At 40.5% G+C, this 22,905-nt stretch overlaps 1 protein-coding gene across 4 annotated transcripts in view; it reads right to left on the minus strand.

Moving 5' to 3' along the window:
• The window catches only part of Git (ARF GTPase-activating protein GIT1), a 510,246-nt gene that overhangs the window by 232,974 nt on the left and 254,367 nt on the right, over positions 1 to 22,905 (minus strand). For 2 of the 4 annotated variants that reach the window (XR_011017843.1, XM_067141654.2), the window contains exon 10: positions 3,745 to 3,873. The exons of the other annotated variants lie outside the window; for them this stretch is intronic. Coding sequence is in view for 1 of the 2 variants with exons in the window: in XM_067141654.2 (XP_066997755.2) it covers positions 3,745 to 3,873 (129 nt within the window). In the remaining variant the exon portion in view is untranslated. The remainder of the gene's footprint in view (positions 1 to 3,744; positions 3,874 to 22,905) is intronic. 4 annotated transcript variants of the gene reach the window in all.

The raw sequence follows: 22,905 nt of genomic DNA on the forward strand, positions 1-22,905 counted from the left end.
TGTTTTTTTTTTTTTTTTTTTACAGATATGTCATAGTGTTATACGTGTTGTTATTTATTTTACTGAAAAACGAAAATCCACAGCCTGTTTCCAGTCATTTGACCAGGTCAGGAATGGAATGAATGAAGCCCCCATCTAGCGGCGAGGATAGGAAATGTGCCGGCTGCCGAAGCCTATCGCACTCCTGTGGGGCAATGATTAATGAATGATTAATGAAATGAAATGATATTGGAGAGTGTTGCTGGAATGAAAGATGACAGGGAAAACTGGAGTAACCAGAGAAAACCGTGTCCTGTCCTGCCTCCGCTTTGTCCAGCACAAATCTCACATGGAGTGACCGGGATTTTAACCACGGCATCCAGTGGTGATAGGCCAGTGCGCTGCCGCCTGAGCCACAGAGGTTTCTATTTATTTTATTATTATCAAAAGACTGAAAAGCTCGAAAATTACATTAACTAAAAAAATGTCTAAAAATATTTGCAGTAAGTTACATGTTTTAAATGACACTGAAGGTATAGCACAGCGAATAACTGGACCTATTTCATTAATACCGAGGAGGATAGACAGAACATATGATGAACTACATCACAGAAACCAATACCGCTTCAATATATTTTGCTCTCAATAGAGATGATATACGTAAAAGAAGGAAAAGCAATACCACTGATTAGAAGAAAAAGTAAAAATGTGAAACCAGGTGGAAATAAGATGAAATCCACCTAACTCTTGAAAAGCCAACTATTCCCTAGCTTAAATTACAACTTTTACACTACATCTGGTCATTAAAATTTTAAAAAATAAAAAAATGAATGAAATTTTACTGTTACTTTAACAATATGTGGTTTTATTTTCAATACTTCATGAATACTACTCAAATCAGAGAAAGTACGAACCACATACATCCATTTTTTATGACTGAAAAATAGTAGCTTGCAAGTTAATTCCTGAAAATTTGAAAATAATAAAACTAAAATCTTTAAGCATTACAAAATGGCAACTGAAGCAGTCACCACAACTATTATAGAAAGGAGTATAAAAAAGGAAAGAAAGAAGAAAATAAATAAAAACTAGCTACCAGTAGGTGATTCAATACAATAAAAATATATAGAACTTCAACAATGTTCATAGACATATGTGGAAGAGAGGCGAAATTTTGATTTGCTATACTGTTGAAGAAAATAAAGTAAGAGTATAATAATTTGTAGTTGATGTCCCTGATACATTTCTGACATTCAAATAAGAACTACACACTACTAATGTAAGTGTATTTTTCAAGATAAACAATTTCCATATTCCAATCCTTAACAAATCACTCAAAAGCATAACTTTGATAGAAGAATACCACATCTTCTGAATCTTGTTATACTTCTAGAGAGAGGCAGCCAACATTTTACTTAGCGAGTCAACCATCTTTTTTCTTAGCAAGTTTCAAATGCAGTTACCTACACAACATGCACATCAAGATGTAAAAAAAAAATTTTTAAAAATAAAAAATAAAAAGACACCAAAAATTGGTGAAAAAGTTGGCCAAAAAAATTTAAATTCTAAATTGTATTTGTAGAATGCAAGTATTGTAAGATGAAATGAAACATCCACAAACAAATTTGACTTGAAGCTAATAACAACAAAATTCTAACATTCTAAGTCTGTAGGACTACGAATTTCTTTATTCCAACCTACATGCAATCAAATTTAGCTGGAATTAATTTTCATAAAATACCATGAATGCTACCTTCAGGGCACATGAACTATTAACATGCAAAAAATAATAGAAGAAACAAACAAAGAAATGGACCAACTTTGGATTGTAAGGAGAGGCAATACCCCGCAGCAGATGGCACACCTACAAGACAGACAGATACAAAACTATGAGTAGTTTTGATGATAAGACGACTAAAGTATAACAGGAGAGGAGTTACAAGCTTAAGTGAATAATTTCCATCAATTTAGTATATACAATGCAACTTTCTTCCAAAAATTATGAAGAAAATTCAAGAAGTGTACATATTTCTTACTGAAATTACGTACCTTACAATGATTTAAATTATCACACCAAAATTTGAATACATTCACTGCCATTAAAGATCACCACTCTGAAGGAAGCGCAACAATGAACCCAGGCATACAGCTAGCACTCGCAAAGGACATAGAATGGTGAAATATGTAATCTATTCAACAGTTCACAGTGGGCTTTTCACAGTCAAATGAGTCTACCTGATACTTCCCAGAGACCTCAACATCCAAGCAGACAAGTACCAGTGAAGTTATTTTAAGCACAATCAGTGACAACTTCTGAGTGTTGAAAGATGAAAATAAAATCAATCTGAATTGTGGTATGTTTTCGGCAGCACCTTTGTATATTCAAATATTCAGGACCACAGAAGGCACGTATGTGGATGAAAACTGCAATACGTATATACTCTGCAGAAAGATTGTTTAAAGCTCCTCATTCCTCTGGATATGTAATCCAATCAATTACATAGAAACTGACAGCTGCGTACTGCTGACCACAAAATCTCTCCTCAAATCTTACATTTTCGTGCTTTATAACTTAACTGAACATCAGACAAAATAGTTTTAGTTTATTCGTGTTCTTCATATTGTTCAGTTTCCTTAACTGGCACTACAAATATATTATGATTTTGGATTAAGAATCTTTGTAACGTATGTCTCTGAAGCAAGTTTAGTAAAAGAACACTGATGCGGCTCATAATAAGAATACAGATGATCACTTCAGACATAGATTCTACATAATGAAAATAGCTCAATTACATGGAACAGACAGCGAACCCATTTCTATATCCTCCTTTTCTTTTGAGCTTGTGTCAATTGCTTTTTTAAAAGCAACATTTTCATATACTACAGCACCAAGAGAGAAGTTACTGCATTGGCTCAACTTCTGCTAACAGACTGGTATCCTCTGATATTTTTTCACACAGTAATTTGGCTCCCACAGTAACCCAAGTAAAAAGAAAAAAAGAAAAAAAACCAACACATTCAACTGACCAAAGACTGAAATACTATGCTGACAGTTCATGTGTTATTCAAGATTCCTCTCCCTCCTCTTCACTTTAAACTACATATCCTATTATTTCACACATACAGCATATCTAGTGATATTCTGAAGTAAAATATAAGTTTTAAAAACAAATAGAAAATAACTCCATTCACTATCATTTCACTTCTACAGATTTATCATAACTTTGCTGTCCACTAAGGGTAACTTTCTATCCATCCCTCTATCCATACTCTGTGCACAATAATCAATCTTCCTGTAAATGTAATCATTCAATGTCCCCATCAAGTGCAAACTATATGCTAAGTGCCAATGAGTGTGAACACCCTCCCGTATGTGGCGATTCTGTTCCAGTAATGAGGACAGGAAAGAATTTCACAAACTGTGGAATACCTGTATAGCAATAAATAAATATTTACATGCTAAAAAATTTCTTTAGTCAAGGATTTAACCTTCAGTAACACTCTTAATATATGTTTTACTCAGTTAACAAAATATCATCGAATATGTTGACAGTTTAAGTGCAACTATGTGATCTTGCTAAGATCAAGGATACAATTATACATATAGATAGATAATTACATGCCATGTAAGAATTGCATGCTAATCACAAAAACTATTGTGATTCATACATTTTAGAAAGGTTACTTCTGATATTCAACTACTTTTCATAGAGAACCAAAAATAAAATAAGAAACACAAACAAAAAGCCACAAAATTGGGCATACTGTTGTCTGGAGATCACGTATCTCAGCTTTCATTTCATCCATTCTGCTTTCAGACACAGCTAGTTGCCTTCGAAGGTTTTCTTCTATTGAGGACACACTGCCATTCAGAACATTACGGTGTTCTGTTTCCTGGAATTCAGACTCAAAATTGACATCTAGACTACTACTGACCAGAGAAGGAAATTAATAGTGCCAGGCAGCAAAATTTTAAACTTTCTATTACTACTATATGCATTCAAATATTTTAATGAACTACAGTATTGTGTCAAATCAGTTAAATAAATAACTTTACATAATATGCTTCAATATAAGCATTTTAAGAGAATTGGTCTTTATTTCAAATATAGTACATACACATAAAAAATAAAAAAAAGGTTGCTGTGAATCAAACAATGTACACAATGTACACAGAAAAGGGGATGAACCAATATAAGGGAAGAGATCAAACACACAAACAAAGACAGAGTGAAATCCAGCTGCTCTGGTACAAAAATTTGTCAGATGGTGCAAAAAAGTGACCAAGAGAAACCTTGTACTAAAGTTGTGCTAATTTAGAACTGTGTTGTACTTCATATCCACTTGCTGGAACCTTGTAAGGCAACGGGGGCAATGTAACTGCCTCTTTGGCAGCCTTATCTGCTAACTCGTTTCCCTCTACACCCATGTGGCTTGGGAGCCACATAAACGTCATTCTGGTGCCGGCATCCGAACACCCGGCCAGCAGGTCCTGGATCTGCTGCACCAGAGGGTGCCGAGGGAAACAGGTATCAATAGACTGTAGCGAGCTCAAGGAGTCAGTACACAGATGGAAATGCCAGCGCCCATTGGACAGTGCGTACCGCAGAGCTTCAAAGATAGCATTGAGCTCTGCTGTGTACATACTACAGGTTTTCAGGAGAGCAAAAAGAAACCTATCATTGTCGACAACGAACGCACAGCCCTCCATCGTTTCTGCCCTCGAACCATCCGTGTAAACGATGACTGAACCTGGATACCGGCCAGCAACGGACAAGAAGAGCCTCCGATAAATCGAAGGGTCCGTGTTTTCCTTCGGACCAGTGTGCAGATCCAGGATTTCAGGTTGTCGTATTATCCACAGAGGTACCTCACTTGGTTGCCTGACAAGGCAGGGAACTGAAGGTATATCAAACAATCTGTGACTGCTATCCAAGCATAATCCAACCGGCCGCGTTGCTCGAGAATAAGCAGCATACAACCGACTGTTTCCATTGTGGAATACAAAAGGATAGCTTGGGTGAAGTGGCATCTGTCACAAATTTGGAGCATAGGACAGAAGCATTTGCTCGCGCCTCAGGTGTAAAGGCGGCACACCAGATTCAGCGAGCAGGCTAGCAATGGGACTTGTATGTAAAGCTCCCGTCGCCAACCTAACCCCGCTGTGGTGGATGCTATTCAGTTTCGCAAGGGTGCTTTGTCTTGCTGATCCTTATGCTGCACTGACATAGTCTAACCTGGATAAAATATGTGCACTATAAAATCGTAGGAGCATCAATTAGTGCTGCTAAGAGACTTCAAGATATTCAACTTCTTAGTACATTGCACTTTTAACTGCCGCACATGTGGCTCCCACAATAATTTGCTACAGAAAAGGAGCCCAAGAAATCAGTAAGTGCCAACTACGGGAAGAGCAACATTTCCTAAATAAAGCTCAGGATGTGAGTGAAGAGTGCGCTTCCGACAAAAGTACACAACAGAGGTCTTTGCGGTTGAAAACCGAAACCCATGCTCTAAAATCCACTGTTCCACTCTTTTAATAGATTGCTGTAATTGCTGCTCTGCAACTGCCATATTATGCGAGCTATATTGCAGAGCAAAATCATCCACATATAGTGCAGTATTACTGCTGAACCAGCAGCAGCGACAATACCGTTTATGGCAATTGGAAACACAGTGACACTAAGAACCGATACCTGTGGGACTCATTTTCTTGGACGTGGTACTGCGAATATGCCCTCCCTACTCAGACACGGAATAGATGGAGGGACAAAAAATTTGCAATAAATACCAGCAAGTTACCTCGGAATCTCCATTGGTGGAGGACTGAAAGGATACCATATCGCCATCTGGTGTCATAAGCCTTTTCTAAGTCAAAGAAAACAGCCACAAAATGCTGTTTACGGAGAAATGCATCCTGGACAGAACTCCCCAGGCGTTACCAGGTGGTCAGTGGTCGAGTGGGCGGCTTGAAAACCACATTGGTACTCGGACAAAAATCCTTGTTTCTCCAGACACCACACAAGTCGGCGATTTATCATCCTCTCAAATAGCTTACACAAACAGTTAGTAAGACAAATAGGTCTGTAACTAACTGCATACTTGGGATTATTGTCAGGCTTAAGGACAGGAATGACTATGCCCTCTCTCGCCACTGAGACGGAAACTCACCCTCTATCCAGACTCGGTTGAACACACGAGGGAGATATAACAGACTATCCTCACTAAGGTGTTTAAACATCTGGTTATAGACTTTGTCTGGTACAGGAGAAGTGTCCTTGCAAAGTGCCAAAACGCTGCGGAGTTCGCACTCCGTAAAGTGCACCTTTTAGTCCTCTGAAGCTTGTATGGCAAAACTAAGATGATGACGTTCTGCCTCCCGCTTAAGATCAAGGAAATCACGAGGGTAATTCCCGGAGCCAGACACATGCGCGAAATGACTGGCCAGATGGTTAGTAATCAAGAGCGGATCATCAGTGATGGCACTGCCCGCAATGGAAATTCCTGGTACAGAAGTTGATCCTTGGATACCCGAAATACTTCGAAATTTAGTCCACAATTGAGATCACACAGTATGTGACGTCATAAGACACAAAAATGTCCAATAAGGGACCATTTATATTGTGGTATTACATCTCTCCCACGAAGCTTTCTTACTCTGTCGAATAAGAACTCAGAGTTTCTTAAATGTTACCAAAATGGCCACAGCAGGCTGCCTACGATAGTGTTTATGAGCACGACGGCGTTCTTTGATAGCTGCTGCAATTTCTTTGTTTCATCAAGGAACGATTTTTTTGGTGAGGAGTCCCTGAAAACGATTGAATGGACTCCTCAGCAGCAGCAAGAATAAGTTTTGTAATGTAAGTTATATCGCCGTCTACGGTCTGCCTGGTCACGTCGTTAAAGACAGCAAAAGATGTGAACTTTGGCCAACCAGCATGTTGAAGAATCCATCGAGGAGTCAATGGATTTCTGTTTCAACAAAGTAATAACAATGGGAAAATGGTCACTGTCACAGAGATCATCGTGTGTATTCCACTGAAACAGCGGAACCAACACTCGGCTGCACAGACTTACGTCTATTCGAAAATATGTGCCATAACATAACACTAAAATGAGTTGGCTCTCCTGTATTCAAAATGCATAAATCCAGCTCTCTCACTAATGTTTCCAACTCTCTTCGCCCAGGGCAAGGCGCTTCAAAGCCCCATATAGGGTGATGGGCATTGAAATCACCCAATAAGAGGAAGGGAGGTGGAAGCTGATCCGTAAGATCAGTGACATCATTTATTTTGAGGCAGGCCTGGTGGAAAATAAACATTACACACTGTTGCTATGATAGGCAGCGGAACGCAAACTGCTACAGCTCCAGCAGGGTTCTTAGTGGAACCTCTTCGCTGTAGGTATCAGAATGGACAAAACTGCCAATGCCACCAGAAGCTCGGTCAGCATAATGTCGTTCTGTCGAGTATAGTCTAAAATTTCTCAAGAATGTACGATGACCTGGTCTGAGATTTGTTACCTGAACACAGACTACTGTATACTCGCCGAATACTCACTAATGAGCTGGCGCACGAGATGAGGTGACGCATGCCTTGAACGACGTATTCCTGGGGCAGGGTTTCTTCCTACAAGGGGAGCGCGCAGGTTTTCCTCCTGGCGCAGATCAGACCCTCCGGGTAGAGGGCATGAGACCCCTTTTGTAGGAGAGGTGGAAGAATGCCTTGTAAGAGTGCTCTTCTTTCCCACCGTCGATTCTTGTTTAGACGGGCTGGGAAATAATTTCCCAGCTCTGGTCGACGATGCCACCTCCGCCAGCGGAGGCAGAACTTTCGCTGACCTTGTGCGAGGGAAGGAGACGTTGTCTTCTCCCCCTGCTGTGCCGGCTAAGAAACCTACGCCAGCACAGGCTTGTTTGTGGTCGAAGGCTGGGATGAACCCGCCTTCGAGCTTTTTATGTTTGCGGCGTTGCTCACAGGAGCAACTGCCGCCTTGGACGCAGCTATCTTCTGGGAATGTGTTGCAGTAGTAAATGATAAACCAAGGAGAGACTGCGCTATCATGCAGAAGTCTAGTGTCTTGGCTGGTGCATTCAGAGAATTAAACTTACAGCACGCTTCCTGGTAGGAAAGACCATCCAGGGTCTTGATCTCCTGGACCTCCTTCTCACTCAGGTATAATGGACAGTTCCGATCTTGAGGAGAATGAAGACCAGGGCAGTTAGCACACCTATATGGAGTTGTGCACTCTTCCGCGCCATGAGCTTCTCTTCCACCGAACCACACAGATGGATTCGAACGAAATAAATAAATTTGTTCTATTACTATACTAAAACATACATAATTAATGTTATTTCAATTAGATCAAAATTTCCTATTCATCAAAATTTAAATTGATACTTTCAAAATAATTCGAATCGCACGAACATCCTCTCAGTGTAAATGAAATGCTTCACTTTAAGCTTTATTTTGCATTCTAGGGTCAACTATCTCTTTTATTGGAATTATCTTCCTTATTTTCATTATTTGAGAAAGTATAATCTCAAATCGAACTGTTTTATTCCCTATAAACATGGTCAGTTCATTAGAATGATATCAATCCTATCCTCCGGCTGAACACTCATATTCGGAACTACCTATATTAACTAATTTCTAATATGGCAGAATAGTGCGGTAGATTTAAGCTCTACATATAAAGTTCACCCTTTTAAATTCCGTGGAATCCAATTTTATCCAATCAATCAAATTCTATTTTGATCTATAGTTTCTATTGTCATCCTTTTAACATGAATTGGTGCTCGACCAACTTGTTAGGGATGGATCGTAAAATTGCATATGCGAAAAGGAAATATCATTCGGGTTGAATATGAACAGGTGTAACTAGAGGGTTAGCAGGAGTAAAATTATCAGGATCTCCTAGTATATAAGGTTCGAGAAGAGTTAATAATAGTAGAATGGCAACTATAATGATGAACCCAAAAATGTCCTTAAAGGTGAAATAAGGATGAAATGGAATTTTATCCGAGTTTCTATTTAAACCTAAAGGGTTATTTGACCCTGAGTGGAGAGAGAAAATTGCTAAGTCAACAGAAGCACCAGCGTGAGCAATCCCTGAGGAGAGAGGGGGATAAACTGTTCAACCAGTACCTGCAGCGCTTTCCACTAAACTACTTCTAAGTAATAAATACTCTTACATTTTTGAATTCTAAATTCAATACACTTCTCTGCCAAAGTAGTATTTAATGTTTATCACCTATATTAAAAATTATTTTGAATATTTGGTCCTTTCGTACTAAAATATTCACTTATTATAAAGACAGAAACCGACCTGGCTCGGTCAGACGGGCATTAATTCCATTGTGGAGTTTTATCTCCCGTATGCAGTTATCAGACTGTGCCACATAAGAGGCTTCTGATAAGTTCACCTGCATACACCCCAGCATCAGTGGGTAGGGTCTGACACATCCCACTCTGATGAGTCTAGTGTCAGACCTAAGACGAAATGCTGGTTAATAGAGCAAACGCCTGAAAAGCCATACATCCAATTTTTGATCTGATTTTTGATATGCTCTATTGGTGGAAAAATATCTAATTCCCTTCATGGGAATTTAGTATTACCATTTGGAATTGCTAGGCAGGCATTAATTCCATTGTGGAGTTTTATCTCCCGTATGCAGTTATCAGACTGTGCCACATAAGAGGCTTCTGATAAGTTCACCTGCATACACCCCAGCATCAGTGGGTAGGGTCTGACACATCCCACTCCGATGAGTCTAGTGTCAGACCTAAGACGAAATGCTGGTTAATAGAGCAAACGCCTGAAAAGCCATACATCCAATTTTTTATCTGAGTTTTGATATGCTATATTGGTGGAAAAATATCTAATTCCCTTCATGGGAATTTAGTATTACCATTTGGAATTGCTAGGCGGGCATTAATTCTATTGTGGAGTTTTATCTCCCATATGCAGTTATCAGACTGTGCCACAAAAGAGGCTTCTGATAAGTTCACCTGCATACACCCCAGCATCAGTGGGTAGGGTCTGACACATCCCACTCTGACGAGTCTAGTGTCAGACCTAAGACGAAATGCTGGTTAATAGAGCAAACGCCTGAAAAGCCATACATCCAATTTTTGATATGATTTTTGATATGCTCTATTGGTGGAAAAATATCTAATTCCCTTCATGGGAATTTAGTATTACCATTTGGAATTGCTAGGCGGGCATTAATTCTATTGTGGAGTTTTATCTCCCGTATGCAGTTATCAGACTGTGCCACTTAAGAGGCTTCTGATAAGTTCACCTGCATACACCCCAGCATCAGTGGGTAGGGTCTGACACATCCCACTCTGACGAGTCTAGTGTCAGACCTAAGACGAAATGCTGGTTAACAGAGCAAACGCCTGAAAAGCCATACATCCAATTTTTGATCTGATTTTTTATATGCTCTATTGGTGGAAAAATATCTAATTCCCTTCATGAGAATTTAGTATTATCATTTGATGGGAATTTCGCCACAGTGGTTGCACATAAGTAACCGATCTGCTTGGAGCGCAGTGCTCATGTTCAGAAGCAAACCACCACTGCGCATTTTCTTAAGATCCCCAAGTTCGCCGTATACACCTTTGATGTGTCGACTGAAAAGGATCGAAATGACCAGCTTGAAATCTTGCCCATCAGTTCTGGTAGCAACCAGGAACCTAGGGAAGCTGGAACCCAGACTAATAGGCTGCACTTGTTCCCAAGGGGTTGCCCCACTTAGGGAACTACCGAAGAGGCAGGCGGAAGTGGTTTTGACGCCATGCACGAAATCCTCCTCCCCGAATGCCACCCACTCCAATCAGGGGCCTCTGTAGCCGAACCAAGCAGACAAGGCAATACCCACCTGATCGTAGCAGGTATTGGCCGGGGTCCGATGTTGGACGATGCCTAATACGGAATGACTGAGGCAACGAGCACTAGGACTCCCTTCCTCCAGTCACCCGCAATAGCGTGTACAGATAATGAAATATTTTATTCACACCCTTACCTCCAATGGCCTTGATGATTCCTGCTGCTGTGCAGTTTGTTTAAATGTGTCAGTGAAAAATTCAATGTACCACTCTTTATACAGTTTTGCACACACCTTGTATCAAAGAATTTCTATAAATGTAATAGAGTGTTTAGCAATACATTCTAGCCTACATCGTTGAACATTTTTAATATTTAGAGGGTTTATTTACTCCCATACTGTTAAGTACTGACCCAAGTTTATCACTGCTAAATTCTACTACCAGGCAGATCTGAGGGGAAAAAAAAAAAAGAAACCCACAACTTGTTTTTGAGTCAATGACTGGGTCAGGGATGAGATGAATGAAGCCCATACTTGCGGCGAGGATAGGAATTGTGCCGGTTGCCGAGATCTGTCGCACTCCTCTGGGACAATGATTAATGATTGACAGATGAAATGAAATGATAGTGGAGAGTGTTCCTGGAATGAAAGATGACAGGGAAAACCAGAGTACCCGGAGATAAACCTGTCCCACCTCTGCTTTGTCCACCACAAATCCCACATGGAGTGACTGGGATTTGAACCACGGTATCCAGCGGTGAGAGGACAACACGCTGCCGCCTGAGCCATGTAGCCCCTGCAGATCTGAGAAATGAAACTTTTTTTCTTCTGAATTTCTTTCTTAATGGTTCATGGTGTGGGTCACAGTAGTCACATCCTAGTTCGTGAATAATGGGCAATGGTTGAGTGGCCTAGTAAGTGGTCCTGAGAGTCGGGATACCAGTTTGTATGGAATGGGAGTGAGCATCTCGGACATATTCTCAGTCATAGCCCTCCTTGTGCTCAGGCAGCTAGGACTATACAATCCACCGATGGTTCCTAACCCGTTAGAGGAGAGATCCTCACTTGGACTATGTGTAAGTAGGGTAGCATCCTGCTTCATGTATTTACCGAGCTCAGAACGTTTTAAGCAAGCCTCGGACCTATGGGAGTAACGAAGTCCCACTCCCATTTGACAGGCAGGGGACTCCTTAGAAACAACTTGGCGAACAAAATGGAATTCGATGGAGAGCTATCAATATTAATAGGGCTTATGGAAAAAAGAAAGTAGTGCTGGCTGAGTTAGCAAAGAGGATGCATCTGAATGTGCTAGGAGTAAGTGATATTTGGATAAGGAGAGATTTCGAAGAAGAGATAGGATATTATAAAGTGTACTTGACGGGTGTTAGAAAGGGAAGGGCAGAATCTGGAGTAGGGCTCCTTATCAGTAATACCACTGCACGCAACACAGTTTCCGTTAGGCAAATAAATGAGCGAATAATGTGGGTAGATTTGTCAGTTGGAGGAATTAGGACTAGAACTGTCTCCGTGTATTCACCATGTGAGGGTGCAGATGAGGATGAAATTGACAAGTTTTATGAAGCATTGAGTGACATCGTGGTCAGGGTTAACAGCAAGGATAGAATAGTGCTAATGGGCAATTTCAATGCGAGAGTTGGGAATAGAACTGAAGGACAGGAAGGGTGATTGGTAAATATGGGGAAGATATGGAAGCTAATGGGAATGGGAACCGTTTACTGGACTTCCGTGCTAGCATGGGTTTAGCAGTTACGAATACATTCTTCAAGCATAAGGCTATTCACCGCTACACATGGGAGGCTAGGGGTACCAGATTCATAATAGACTATATCTAAACCGCCTTTGAATTCAGGAAACCTGTTAGGCATGTACGAGTTTTACGGGGATTTTTCGTTGATACAGACCACTATCTGAACTGTAGTGAACTAAGTATATCTAGGCCTAGGGTAGAGAAAGTGAAATCTGTCTGCAAAAGAATAAGGGTAGAAAATCTCCAGGACGAGGAAATTAGACAGAAGTGCATGTATATGATTAGTGAGAAGTTTCGAACAGTAGACAGTAAGCAGGTTCAGGATATAGAAAGTGAATGGGTGGCATACAGGGATGCTGTAGTAGAAACAGCAAGGGAATGCCTAGGAACAACTTTGTGTAAAGATGGGCAAAGGCGTATATCTTGGTGGAATGATGAAGTGAGAGCAGCTTGTAAACGTAAAAAGAAGGCTTATCAGAAATGGCTCTAAACAAGGGCCGAGGCAGACAGGGATTTGTACGTAGATGAAAGAAACAGAGCGAAACAAATAGTTGTTGAATCCAAAAAGAAGTTGTGGGAAGATTTTGGTAATAACCTGGAAAGGCTAGGTCAAGAAGCAGGGAAACCTTTCTGGACAGTAATAAAGAATCTTAGGAAGGGAGGGAAAAGGGAAATGAACAGTGTTTTGAGTAATTCAGGTGAACTCATAATAGATACCAGGGAATCACTGGAGAGGTGAAGGGAATATTTTAAACATCTTCTCAATGTAAAAGGAAATTCTCCTAGTGGTGTTGCTAACAGCCAAGCTCACGAGGAGGAGGAAAATGATGATGGTGAAATTACGCTTGAGGAAGTGGAAAGGATGGTAAATAAACTCCATTTTCATAAAGCAGCAGGAATAGATGAAATTAGACCTGAAATGGTGAAGTATAGTGGGAAGGCAGGGATGAAATGGCTCCATAGCGTAGTAAAATTAGCATGGAGTGTTGGTAAGGTACCTTCAGATTGGACAAAAGCAGTAATTGCACCTATCTATAAGCAAGGGAACAGGAAGGATTGCAACAACTATTGAGGTGTCTCATTGATTAGTATACCAGGCAAAGTATTCACTGGCATCTTGGAAGGGCGGGTGCGATCAGGGGTTGAGAGGAAGTTGGATGAAAACCAGTGTGGTTTCAGACCATGGAGAGGCTGTCAGGATCAGATTTTCAGTATGCGCCAGATAATTGAAAAATGCTACGAATTGAAAAATGCTATGAGAGGAACAGGCAGTTGAGTTTATGTTTCATAGATCTAGAGAAAGCATATGACAGGGTACCAAGGGAAAAGATGTTCGCTATACTGGGGGACTATGGAATTAAAGGTAGATTATTAAAATCAATCAAAGGCATTTATGTTGACAATTGGGCTTTGGTGAGAATTGATGGTAGAATGAGTTCATGGTTCAGGGTACTTACAGGGGTTAGACAAGGCTGTAATCTTTCACCTTTGTTGTTCGTAGTTTACATGGATCATCTGCTGAAAGGTATAAAATGGCAGGGGGGATGCAGTTAGGTGGAAATGTAGTAAGCAGTCTGGCCTATGCTGACGACTTGGTCTTAATGGCAGACTGTGCTGAAAGCCTGCAGTCTAATATCTTGGAACTTGAAAATAGGTGCAATGAGTATGGTATGAAAATTAGCCTCCCGAAGACTAAATTGATGTCAGTAGGTAAGAAATTCAACAGAATTGAATGTCAGATTGGTGATACAAAGCTAAAACAGGTCGATAATTTCAAGTATTTAGGTTGTGTTTTCTACCAGGATGGTAATATAGTAAGTGAGACTGAATCAAGGTGTCGTAAAGCTAATGCAGTGAGCTCGCAGTTGCGATAAGCAGTATTATGTAAGAAGGAAGTCAGTTGCCAGACGAAACTATCTTTACATTGGTCTGTTTTCGGACCAACTTTGCTTTACGGGAGCGAAAGGTGGGTGGACTCAGGATATCTTATTCATAAGTTAGAAGTAACAGACATGAAAGTAGCAAGAATGATTGTTGGTACAAACAGGTGGGAACAATGGCAGGAGGGTACTCGGAATGAGGAGATAAAGGCTAATTTAGTAATGAACTCAATGGATGAAGCTGTATGCATAAACCGGCTTCGGTGGTGGGGTCATGTGAGGCGAATGGAGGATAGGTTACCTAGGAGAATGGACTCTGTTATGAAGGGTAAGAGAAGTAGAGGTAGACCAAGACAACGATGGTTAGACACAGTTTCTAACGATTTAAAGATAAGAGGTATAGAACTAAATGAGGTGAAGCCATAACGCTAGTTGTAAATCGAGGATTTTGGCGATGTTCAGTATATTCACAGAGGCTTGCAGACTGAACGCTGAAAGGCATGACAGTCTATAATGGTAATGTATGTATGTATGTATGTATGTATGTATGTATGTATGTATGTATGTTAGTAACTTGCACGGACCAAGAAATGGGTTGCACATTTTCAACAGGAAGCTTGGAGCCGAGGGTCTATTTGTTCGCAAGCTATATTGAGAAAGAGGGATTTGTACATGACACACCCGACCTGTACGTGCTTGGTTCAGAACAAGGAAATGATGGAAGACAACAACATGGACCAACAGACCACATTTCAGAAGCCCGGCGAGAGGCTAGGAGGTCATACGACGTGAGTTTGAAGTAAGCGTCGGGCACAAAAATGTTTGGAACCAATGAAAAGGTAGCATCATTCCGATATTGTCTATGCACTGGTTAAAGTGAGAGATGGCCCTAAATGAGCATACAACAGCGTCTGTGGAGGCGAATTAATAAAAGTGACCAGCGCGCTGGCTTGCTACCCTCATTCAGCATGGGTCTTCGAAGTAGTAACATCATGAGAAGAAGTGTACTTACGGAAGTGCGGAGTCAGGTATTATATGTCTGGACTGTGTGGGTACTTCTAACATTTAGCTCAATATGCTCAGACTTCACTTAATTACTCATGATTTAACTTTGATAAATTTGCATTTAGTATCTTCAAATTTCTGACGGGAGAAACAGTTTCAATATGAACATTTATGCGCATAGTTGCCTGCCTATTTAAAGTAGATTTTCCAAGGTCACGAACCCTCCAGCTTCTAGTCCAGCATTTGTGTACTGTTTCCAAATGTTTGAGCTGTGACGTAACACAATTGAAGTGTGGAGCGAGTGGGGAAAATTTGAGTTAGTTACGGTGTTAGATAAGTGAATATGTGTCCTGTGGCTGATTGGGAACTGGTTTTCATGGCCACGGGAAATTACCCCGACTGTTGTAGATAGTAACTGACAGGTTGTATTAGCCCAGTTGTAATACCATGAATGAATGGAATGTTTTAGTCAAGATCCGAACCGGCAGTAGCAGGAAGACGAAAAGAACATATTTTCTATGCCAGGATGGAGAACCACAGACTGAAGGAGTTCCAATTTTACGGCATCACAGTCAATATGGCTGGCAAGAACGATTGGGAGCCGACTGTCCGATAGCGGGCGACTGAATCAACAAAAAGATGAGTATTAGCTTTGCAATGTAATAATGTACAAAGGGCACTAGGAAAGTTTTGAAATGTGTGTGGACGCTTTAGACTTTTTCAAAATAATTTCCACCACACTCAATACAATTCTCCATATGTCGAAACCAGTCACTGAAAGAACTCTGCCACTTTTCTTCGGTTACATTTTCACACACGATCCCATGCTCCCAGAAGCTCCTCGTCGGATGCAAAATGCCACCCTTTCAGCTTCATCTTCACTTCTGGGAAGAGTGCGAAGTCACATGGGGCAACATCAGGACTGTATAGTGGGTGATCAAGCACAATCAACCCTGATCTGGCAACAAAATCCATTGTTACATTAGCACAATGTGCTGGACCATTGTCGTGATGCAAGAGCTAAGTGTTCAGCCGTGACCTTGGACGGAGCTGCTTGAGAGCCTGGATGACCTGAGGCAGACAACTCTCACTGTACCACTTCGCAGTAACTGTCTTTTGTGTTTCTAGCACAACCTGAGTTAGGATGCCCTGTTTAGTGAGAATACTGCAAGCATCCTTTTCTTCACTGACCTTGACTTTCGCACAGTCACAGGAGTACCCACATCTTCAAACAGCCACACCTTGTTCTGGGATTTTGTTGGGACATCGTAGTAATAAAGCCAAGTTTTGTCACCTATAATGATGCTACTGACGTTACACGAAGTCCCATTTTCAAACTGTTTTAGCATTTTTCGGCACCATTTCACTCGATGTGCCCTTTGTTCCTCAGAAAGTGAATGGGGCACCCAAAGGGAACAAACCTTTCTAACATGGTGATGGTAGTGTAGAAATGAATGAATAGCTGGTGCAGGGATGTGGAGGGTCTCTTCTACCTGCCAATATGTCAACTGCCCCTCTCGCCACAACATTTTTCTCACAGCTCGATGTTTTCCTCAGTCACTGGTTCAGACGGTCGCCCAGAACGAGGATCATCTTTAAACCCCAAAATTTCCCCTCTGGAACTCTTTGTAGCAGCGGAAAATTGTTGTCTGATGTGGACAGTCTTTCCCCAGCACAGGAGTCATTTCCTCCAGGCACTGGTCAACAGTTAATCCACGAGCAAAATTACAGCGGATAATTGTGCGAAAATCACCTTTAGAGCACACTGACATCTTAAATTGCTTTCGATTTCACTGCTTAGTAACAACTGGTGTGAAGGTCGCGCCTTGCTGTCTTCTAGACCGGTTTTCACCCCTCTTTTCATCCCTCATCATAACAGGGGTGTCCAGCCAACCGTTTTTGCGTATTGCAAAAGTTTCCAAGTGCCCTTTGTATTTGTACACGTGTTTTAATGTAGTCAAGGGGTAGGTTAGTTTCTTATTATTTCATTTCAGTAAGTTCAGCTGTTGTTTGGAAGGACTACGTCCTATTTCAGTAAATGTAAGGAAGTTTGTAAATATAAATAACTGTGAAGTACATGTGGACCGATTGCATACGGTCACAGCTTGATTTTTTCCTTTCATTAAGATTTTATAGCTGAGTAGTTAAAGTCATTCTTTTTACAAGTCAGTTTCTTGCTTTTAGTGTTTTTTTTTAAATTTTTAATTTGTTTTCCTTTGATGTTTGAGACGCAGTGAATGTCTCGGGGTTTGAATGTAAATGTTATAAGGATTTAAATTAAAGTCAGGAAGGGCTAGATTGATTAGATAATGGGATTTCAAGGTGTACGAAAACATGCCCTCATATTTTCTCTGATTTATTGCATGAAGTGTGGATGAGAATATGTGTTGGTTGAGATTAGATCCACAACCTCTGATAGCATCATCTTCATGATTATTTGAATGTTAAGATGGGTGTGAATTAGTGATTGATTCACAATTTCCTCTAACGCAGTTTGGTATTCCAAGTTCTGAATGTTAGAATCAGTGTTCTTTAAATCTTGTTATTATTATTATTATTATTATTATTATTATTATTATTATTATTATTATTGCTGCAATTTGCTCGAATTGAAAAGGTAAGATATTTCAGTAACTTTCAGATTTTCAGACATGATCCATGTCTGTCTGTTGTAATTTCTCAGTTTCTAGTTATTGTATTATTACAGAGTTGGCTATTTTCTTTTTAAAGTTTAATGTAACAAGTGTGAGTGTTCTGGTTTGTGACCAGCGCGGTGTTGTTTCTTTTCCTTAAGAGCAAAAGTTAGACAACATCATTTATATTTGTATCAGTTTTGGCAACTTTAGGAGATGTGATATTTTGTGTGATGATGAATAAGGGGACGCGCTCCTCATTCTAAAAGGCCTGCATTTTTCATGTTGGAGTAACTTGCAGCGTGTGTTAAGGGTTGGACCCCGGATGTATTGGTATTTGCTGCAAATTTTGGGAGATGAATATCCGCTTTTGAGTCATTCTGCCATGTGGTATGAAAGGATGATGTGTGTTTCTACCGAGGAGAGTTTCATTTTAGTGGCCTATTTGTGTTGATTTTTTTAATGTCCATGTCACTCCGGTTGATGCTGTAAACGAGATTTTTATATCGTGATGCCTAGTTTTGACTTGTCTTTTATGATATGACTGCGCTGAGTTATGTGTTGAAGGTAAAAGGCTACTCTGTCATTTTCTTGAATTTTGTGTCATGTAATTTATTCAGGAAACCACGTTGATTTATGCATGACGTTGTAAGGTCCACCAGATTATTGGTTTGTATCACGTAATCTATTTCACGAACCTACTTTGAATAGGAAGTGATTGCTCAAAGTGTATAATTTATCTCATTAATATTTTCCATCGAGACTGTGTGCGAGTGAGAGTTGCATAAATGCGGCATGCATTTTCTTGGTGATGCCTGGAAAATATGACAACATGTTTTTGCTCTTTGATTTGTGTATAGTTTGCCATTTATGTGATGTTTATTGGTGTGTGGTTCCGATCCACAGTGTTGTTTTGTGCTCATGAGTTTACTCATTATCGAGGTGTATATATTAGTAGGATGTTTTACCACTCAGCGTAGTTTCATTGTGTACAGTTAGATTAGTTATTTTCGCCCCGAAGCACATTAAAGCACATCTCTTCTTTAAGGTTAAGGGCCCCCATTGCAATGTAAAGTGTGCAGGAAAGTAGAAAAAATTAACAAACCAGCCAGAAGCGTAGTGCGAGCACACGGGGCACAGTGTTAAAGTGCTAAAATTTAGGAATTTTTCTTGCTAATGTTACGTATGTGTGTCGACATACACTTGTTAAGATGTAATATATTATTTGATCTTCGGATGAACCTTACAAGCATTGAGAAAGATCTGAGTCACGTATTTTTTTTTTTTTCATCACACTTGATGTTCCAACATTTCTGTATTTTCTTGTTTATTTTAATAAACATTTTTTCCTCTAAACTGATGTCATGCCTCACCTTGTATTATTTATAGCTATTAGTTGACCTCGTCTTGTCCATTTAGATATATGTTCCCCATCAAATCCAGCGTGTAATTTTTAAGTTTTCCTTCATAATTCGAACTGAGCACGCCTGGGAGCAGCTGACTAGTCTGGAGCAGATTACCTTGATTGTCAAAAATGGGGACATATAAATGGCACAGACTAACGTGGGGCTTTGTTTGATGCCTTTCACCCCCTGTTGGTGATTTGGACACGGTGGTTATGTAATTGCTTGCCCAATGTTTGATGTTGATGCTTTATCGTATTTTGGTGACGGCAAAGTATCCATTTTATCAGATTTGAACGACGCGAGGAACGTGGAAATTACGGTAAAGCTAGGTTCGAAAGTAGACTCCACCTTACCCTTAATATGGACGAGCGTTAAGGTGAAAGTAAAATGTAAATTCATATTAAGCGCAGTAAATAAACCATTTCACCTTTACCATAAGGAAGGCTATGCCTAGTATGAGTGCTTTTTAGTGTTATTAGAGCGAGGCTTCAATGTCAAAATTTGACGATAGGATGGTCAATATGACACGGTAATTTCAGACAGGGTTTTAAGTCACAAAGCATGTTATGTTGAACCACATAACGTGCGCACGCTCACCGTATAGCAGAGAAGAGGTTTGATATTTTACCCATTGGGGTACATTTTTTCTATGAGCTCCACGTAATTTTTAATGTAATGAAACCTGTTTGGAAGGTTATTTCCTTTCTTTTTGTTCAAGTTAGGCATAGAATTAAGGGCATGACACAGAATGGAGGTGGGATCCTAGATAAAAGTGACCAGATTATTATTATTATTATTATTATTATTATTATTATTATTATTATTTTTCTAAGTGACATCAAGATTTAAGGAGAATTTGTTTATGGCAGTGTAGTAGAGTTCATCGTTTTCCTTTATATTTAGCTCTGCTGAAACCTACGCCGCACAGGTTATTTTAATTTTCCAAATTGTATGCGATTATTTTGTGAGGTAATCATGGTTACTAAAGTAAAATAAAAGTAAGCTGAATTTTTTACGAGAGGGCACTGGCTATTTGTTTGTTCTTTCTACTGATTCACTACGTTGCTATGCTGAAGGTCAACCATTCCCATATGTTCAATATTAACTATGTAGTAATGGCTACTTTAGAGGAAATTACCAAGTTGTTAGAGGAGAACAACAGGAAGATGAGCGAGGGATTAAATAAGAACATTAGGTAGGTGATGAAAGATGTGATGAGAACATTCAACAGGTGCAAGAGAACATTAGACGGGTGCAAGAAAATTTAAGTGAGAGTATCAAAGAGGAAAATAGGCAGGCAAAAGAGAAACTATTAGATCAGATAAGAACTTTCGAACTAGAATGCAGTGCAGGTAGGAATGAGGTCGCCAAGCAGCTTGTGCAAAGTCAAGAGAAGGTGTCAGAGCATGTACCCCAGTTGAAGGAAAAGATTACTGTCACTAGGGCTGACATACAAGTAGTAGTGAGAAGTTTAAACAGAGTGCGAAACGAGGTAGGCACGGTCGGATGGAATGGAAGCGCTCAAGGAGGAGGTCAAAGTTTCGATCGCCGAAGTTTCTAACAATTTCAAGTATAGGGTGTCAGGATTGAAATCGGAAATGCAGACCATAGTAGAGGCTATCCAGAAGAAGACAGAAGGTCAGACAGATGGAATGAATGAAGAAATTACAGCTGGGATTAGGAAAGAAGTGCAAAAAGTTCGACAGCTGTCGGAAGAGAAAGTTGGCCATGTGAAGATGGAAATCAGGGGTGAGATATCTCATCTATGGAAGGACGTCAATGGATCACAACCAGGAAGAAAGCAGCCAGAATAGCATAGAGCTAGGAGAGAGAATTACGTCATGGGGCGAACGACAGCGTAAGGCCGAGATAAGGACAGCAATGCAGGCCAGATAACAGACATTAAGCGTGATTTAGGGACAAATGACAAATATACCGTTAGACCTCCAGAGAGAGATGACGCAGTTAAGGTTGCAAGACAATAGGTCAATGACGAACGTGAAGTCAATATCGTACCAGCAGTGTTACCTAGTGCCGAAACCACTGAATGAGATTAGTAAGCTAGGGCCACCACCAGATGACACAGTGATGATAAATCGGAGTCTTCCAAGTAACGTAGATCGGGCACACATTGGCCGAAATGTACAGATGTCAACCCCAATCGTAAACATAATTTGGATAGGGGACGACATGCCCAGGATGACTGATGGATTAGAAGCAGTGATGCCCAAGGGTTTCTTGCGTCAGCTGGAAGATTACATGCACGACCATAAGATACCTTGTGAAAAACAGCTCAGGACCATGGAAAAGCTACTTGACGGGCACAGCTTAATGTGGTTTACGGCGTTTCGCTATTCCTTCAACAACTATGAGCCTACGCAGTGGCCTCCACGGTATGCACTAACCATGCTTCTTGGTGGGTGTGCTATTTACCAACCGATGAGCCCAACTTAGCACACTGGGGCAAAACACTGGCAACCAGGAATGAGTTAGCTGGAAAATTTATAATGTCCAAGAACGGACCATTTATACTGTTATTATAAATTTACTCATTCGGGACAAATATTTCAGGTTCCCTACGGGAATCAACATCTATATCAACTGTGAGGAATTCAAACGAACGTTTCTGCAAAAATATTGGAACACACAAACTCAACAATCTCTTAGATTGGAGTTCTACTCCAGAAAATATACCCGGCAAATTCCCTGTCTAAATACTCAGAGTTCTTCACTGCACAATTACAAAAGCTCAAGGAGTTGGACAATGGAGGAGGAATTAATCTGCGCAATAGAGAAACTGTTGCCTGTCAAAATTCAAAAATTATGATCGCCTCTAACATTAGAACGCTAGTGAACGCTGAGGCCGTCCTGAGGCAATTAGATCAGATAACTCGTGCATACCACCACAGGAATGCAGTACAGCACGACCATCAGGTGAATGTGATTAACGCCACCATCCGAGTAGAGAAACCATGCGGAAGACACCAAGGTACTAACACGCATGTTAGGCAGGAAGATACTTGGCAGCCAAGGCCAGTATAACACTACAATGACGGGAACCATTACGATAGGCAACCCACTACATTCGAGTGATGGAATCCAGGAAATTGGCGATGGCAAGAAAGGTGGCCAGCGAGAAGAGAATAGAATTCTAGCCACGCCTACAGAAACGGGAGAATGTTTACGAATTGTACAGGAGCTGGAGACCGAGAATGGAACCAACCAGGCCGTAACTTCAAGGAAGATATTGAAGAACAAAGGCGAGAATCAGAGAGATACCTCAATGAATTGGCAAGGAAGGAAAGAGAGCAGGAGCAATGGAAGGAAGCAATTTTGGAGAGAGCGGCACAAGAAGGATGTGAGGGAAGAGAAAGCGAGGCCCTCCAACAGGAAAACAAAAAGA

The sequence above is a fragment of the Anabrus simplex genome, chromosome 2, assembly GCF_040414725.1.
Source record: "Anabrus simplex isolate iqAnaSimp1 chromosome 2, ASM4041472v1, whole genome shotgun sequence".
Lineage (NCBI taxonomy): Eukaryota > Metazoa > Arthropoda > Insecta > Orthoptera > Tettigoniidae > Anabrus > Anabrus simplex.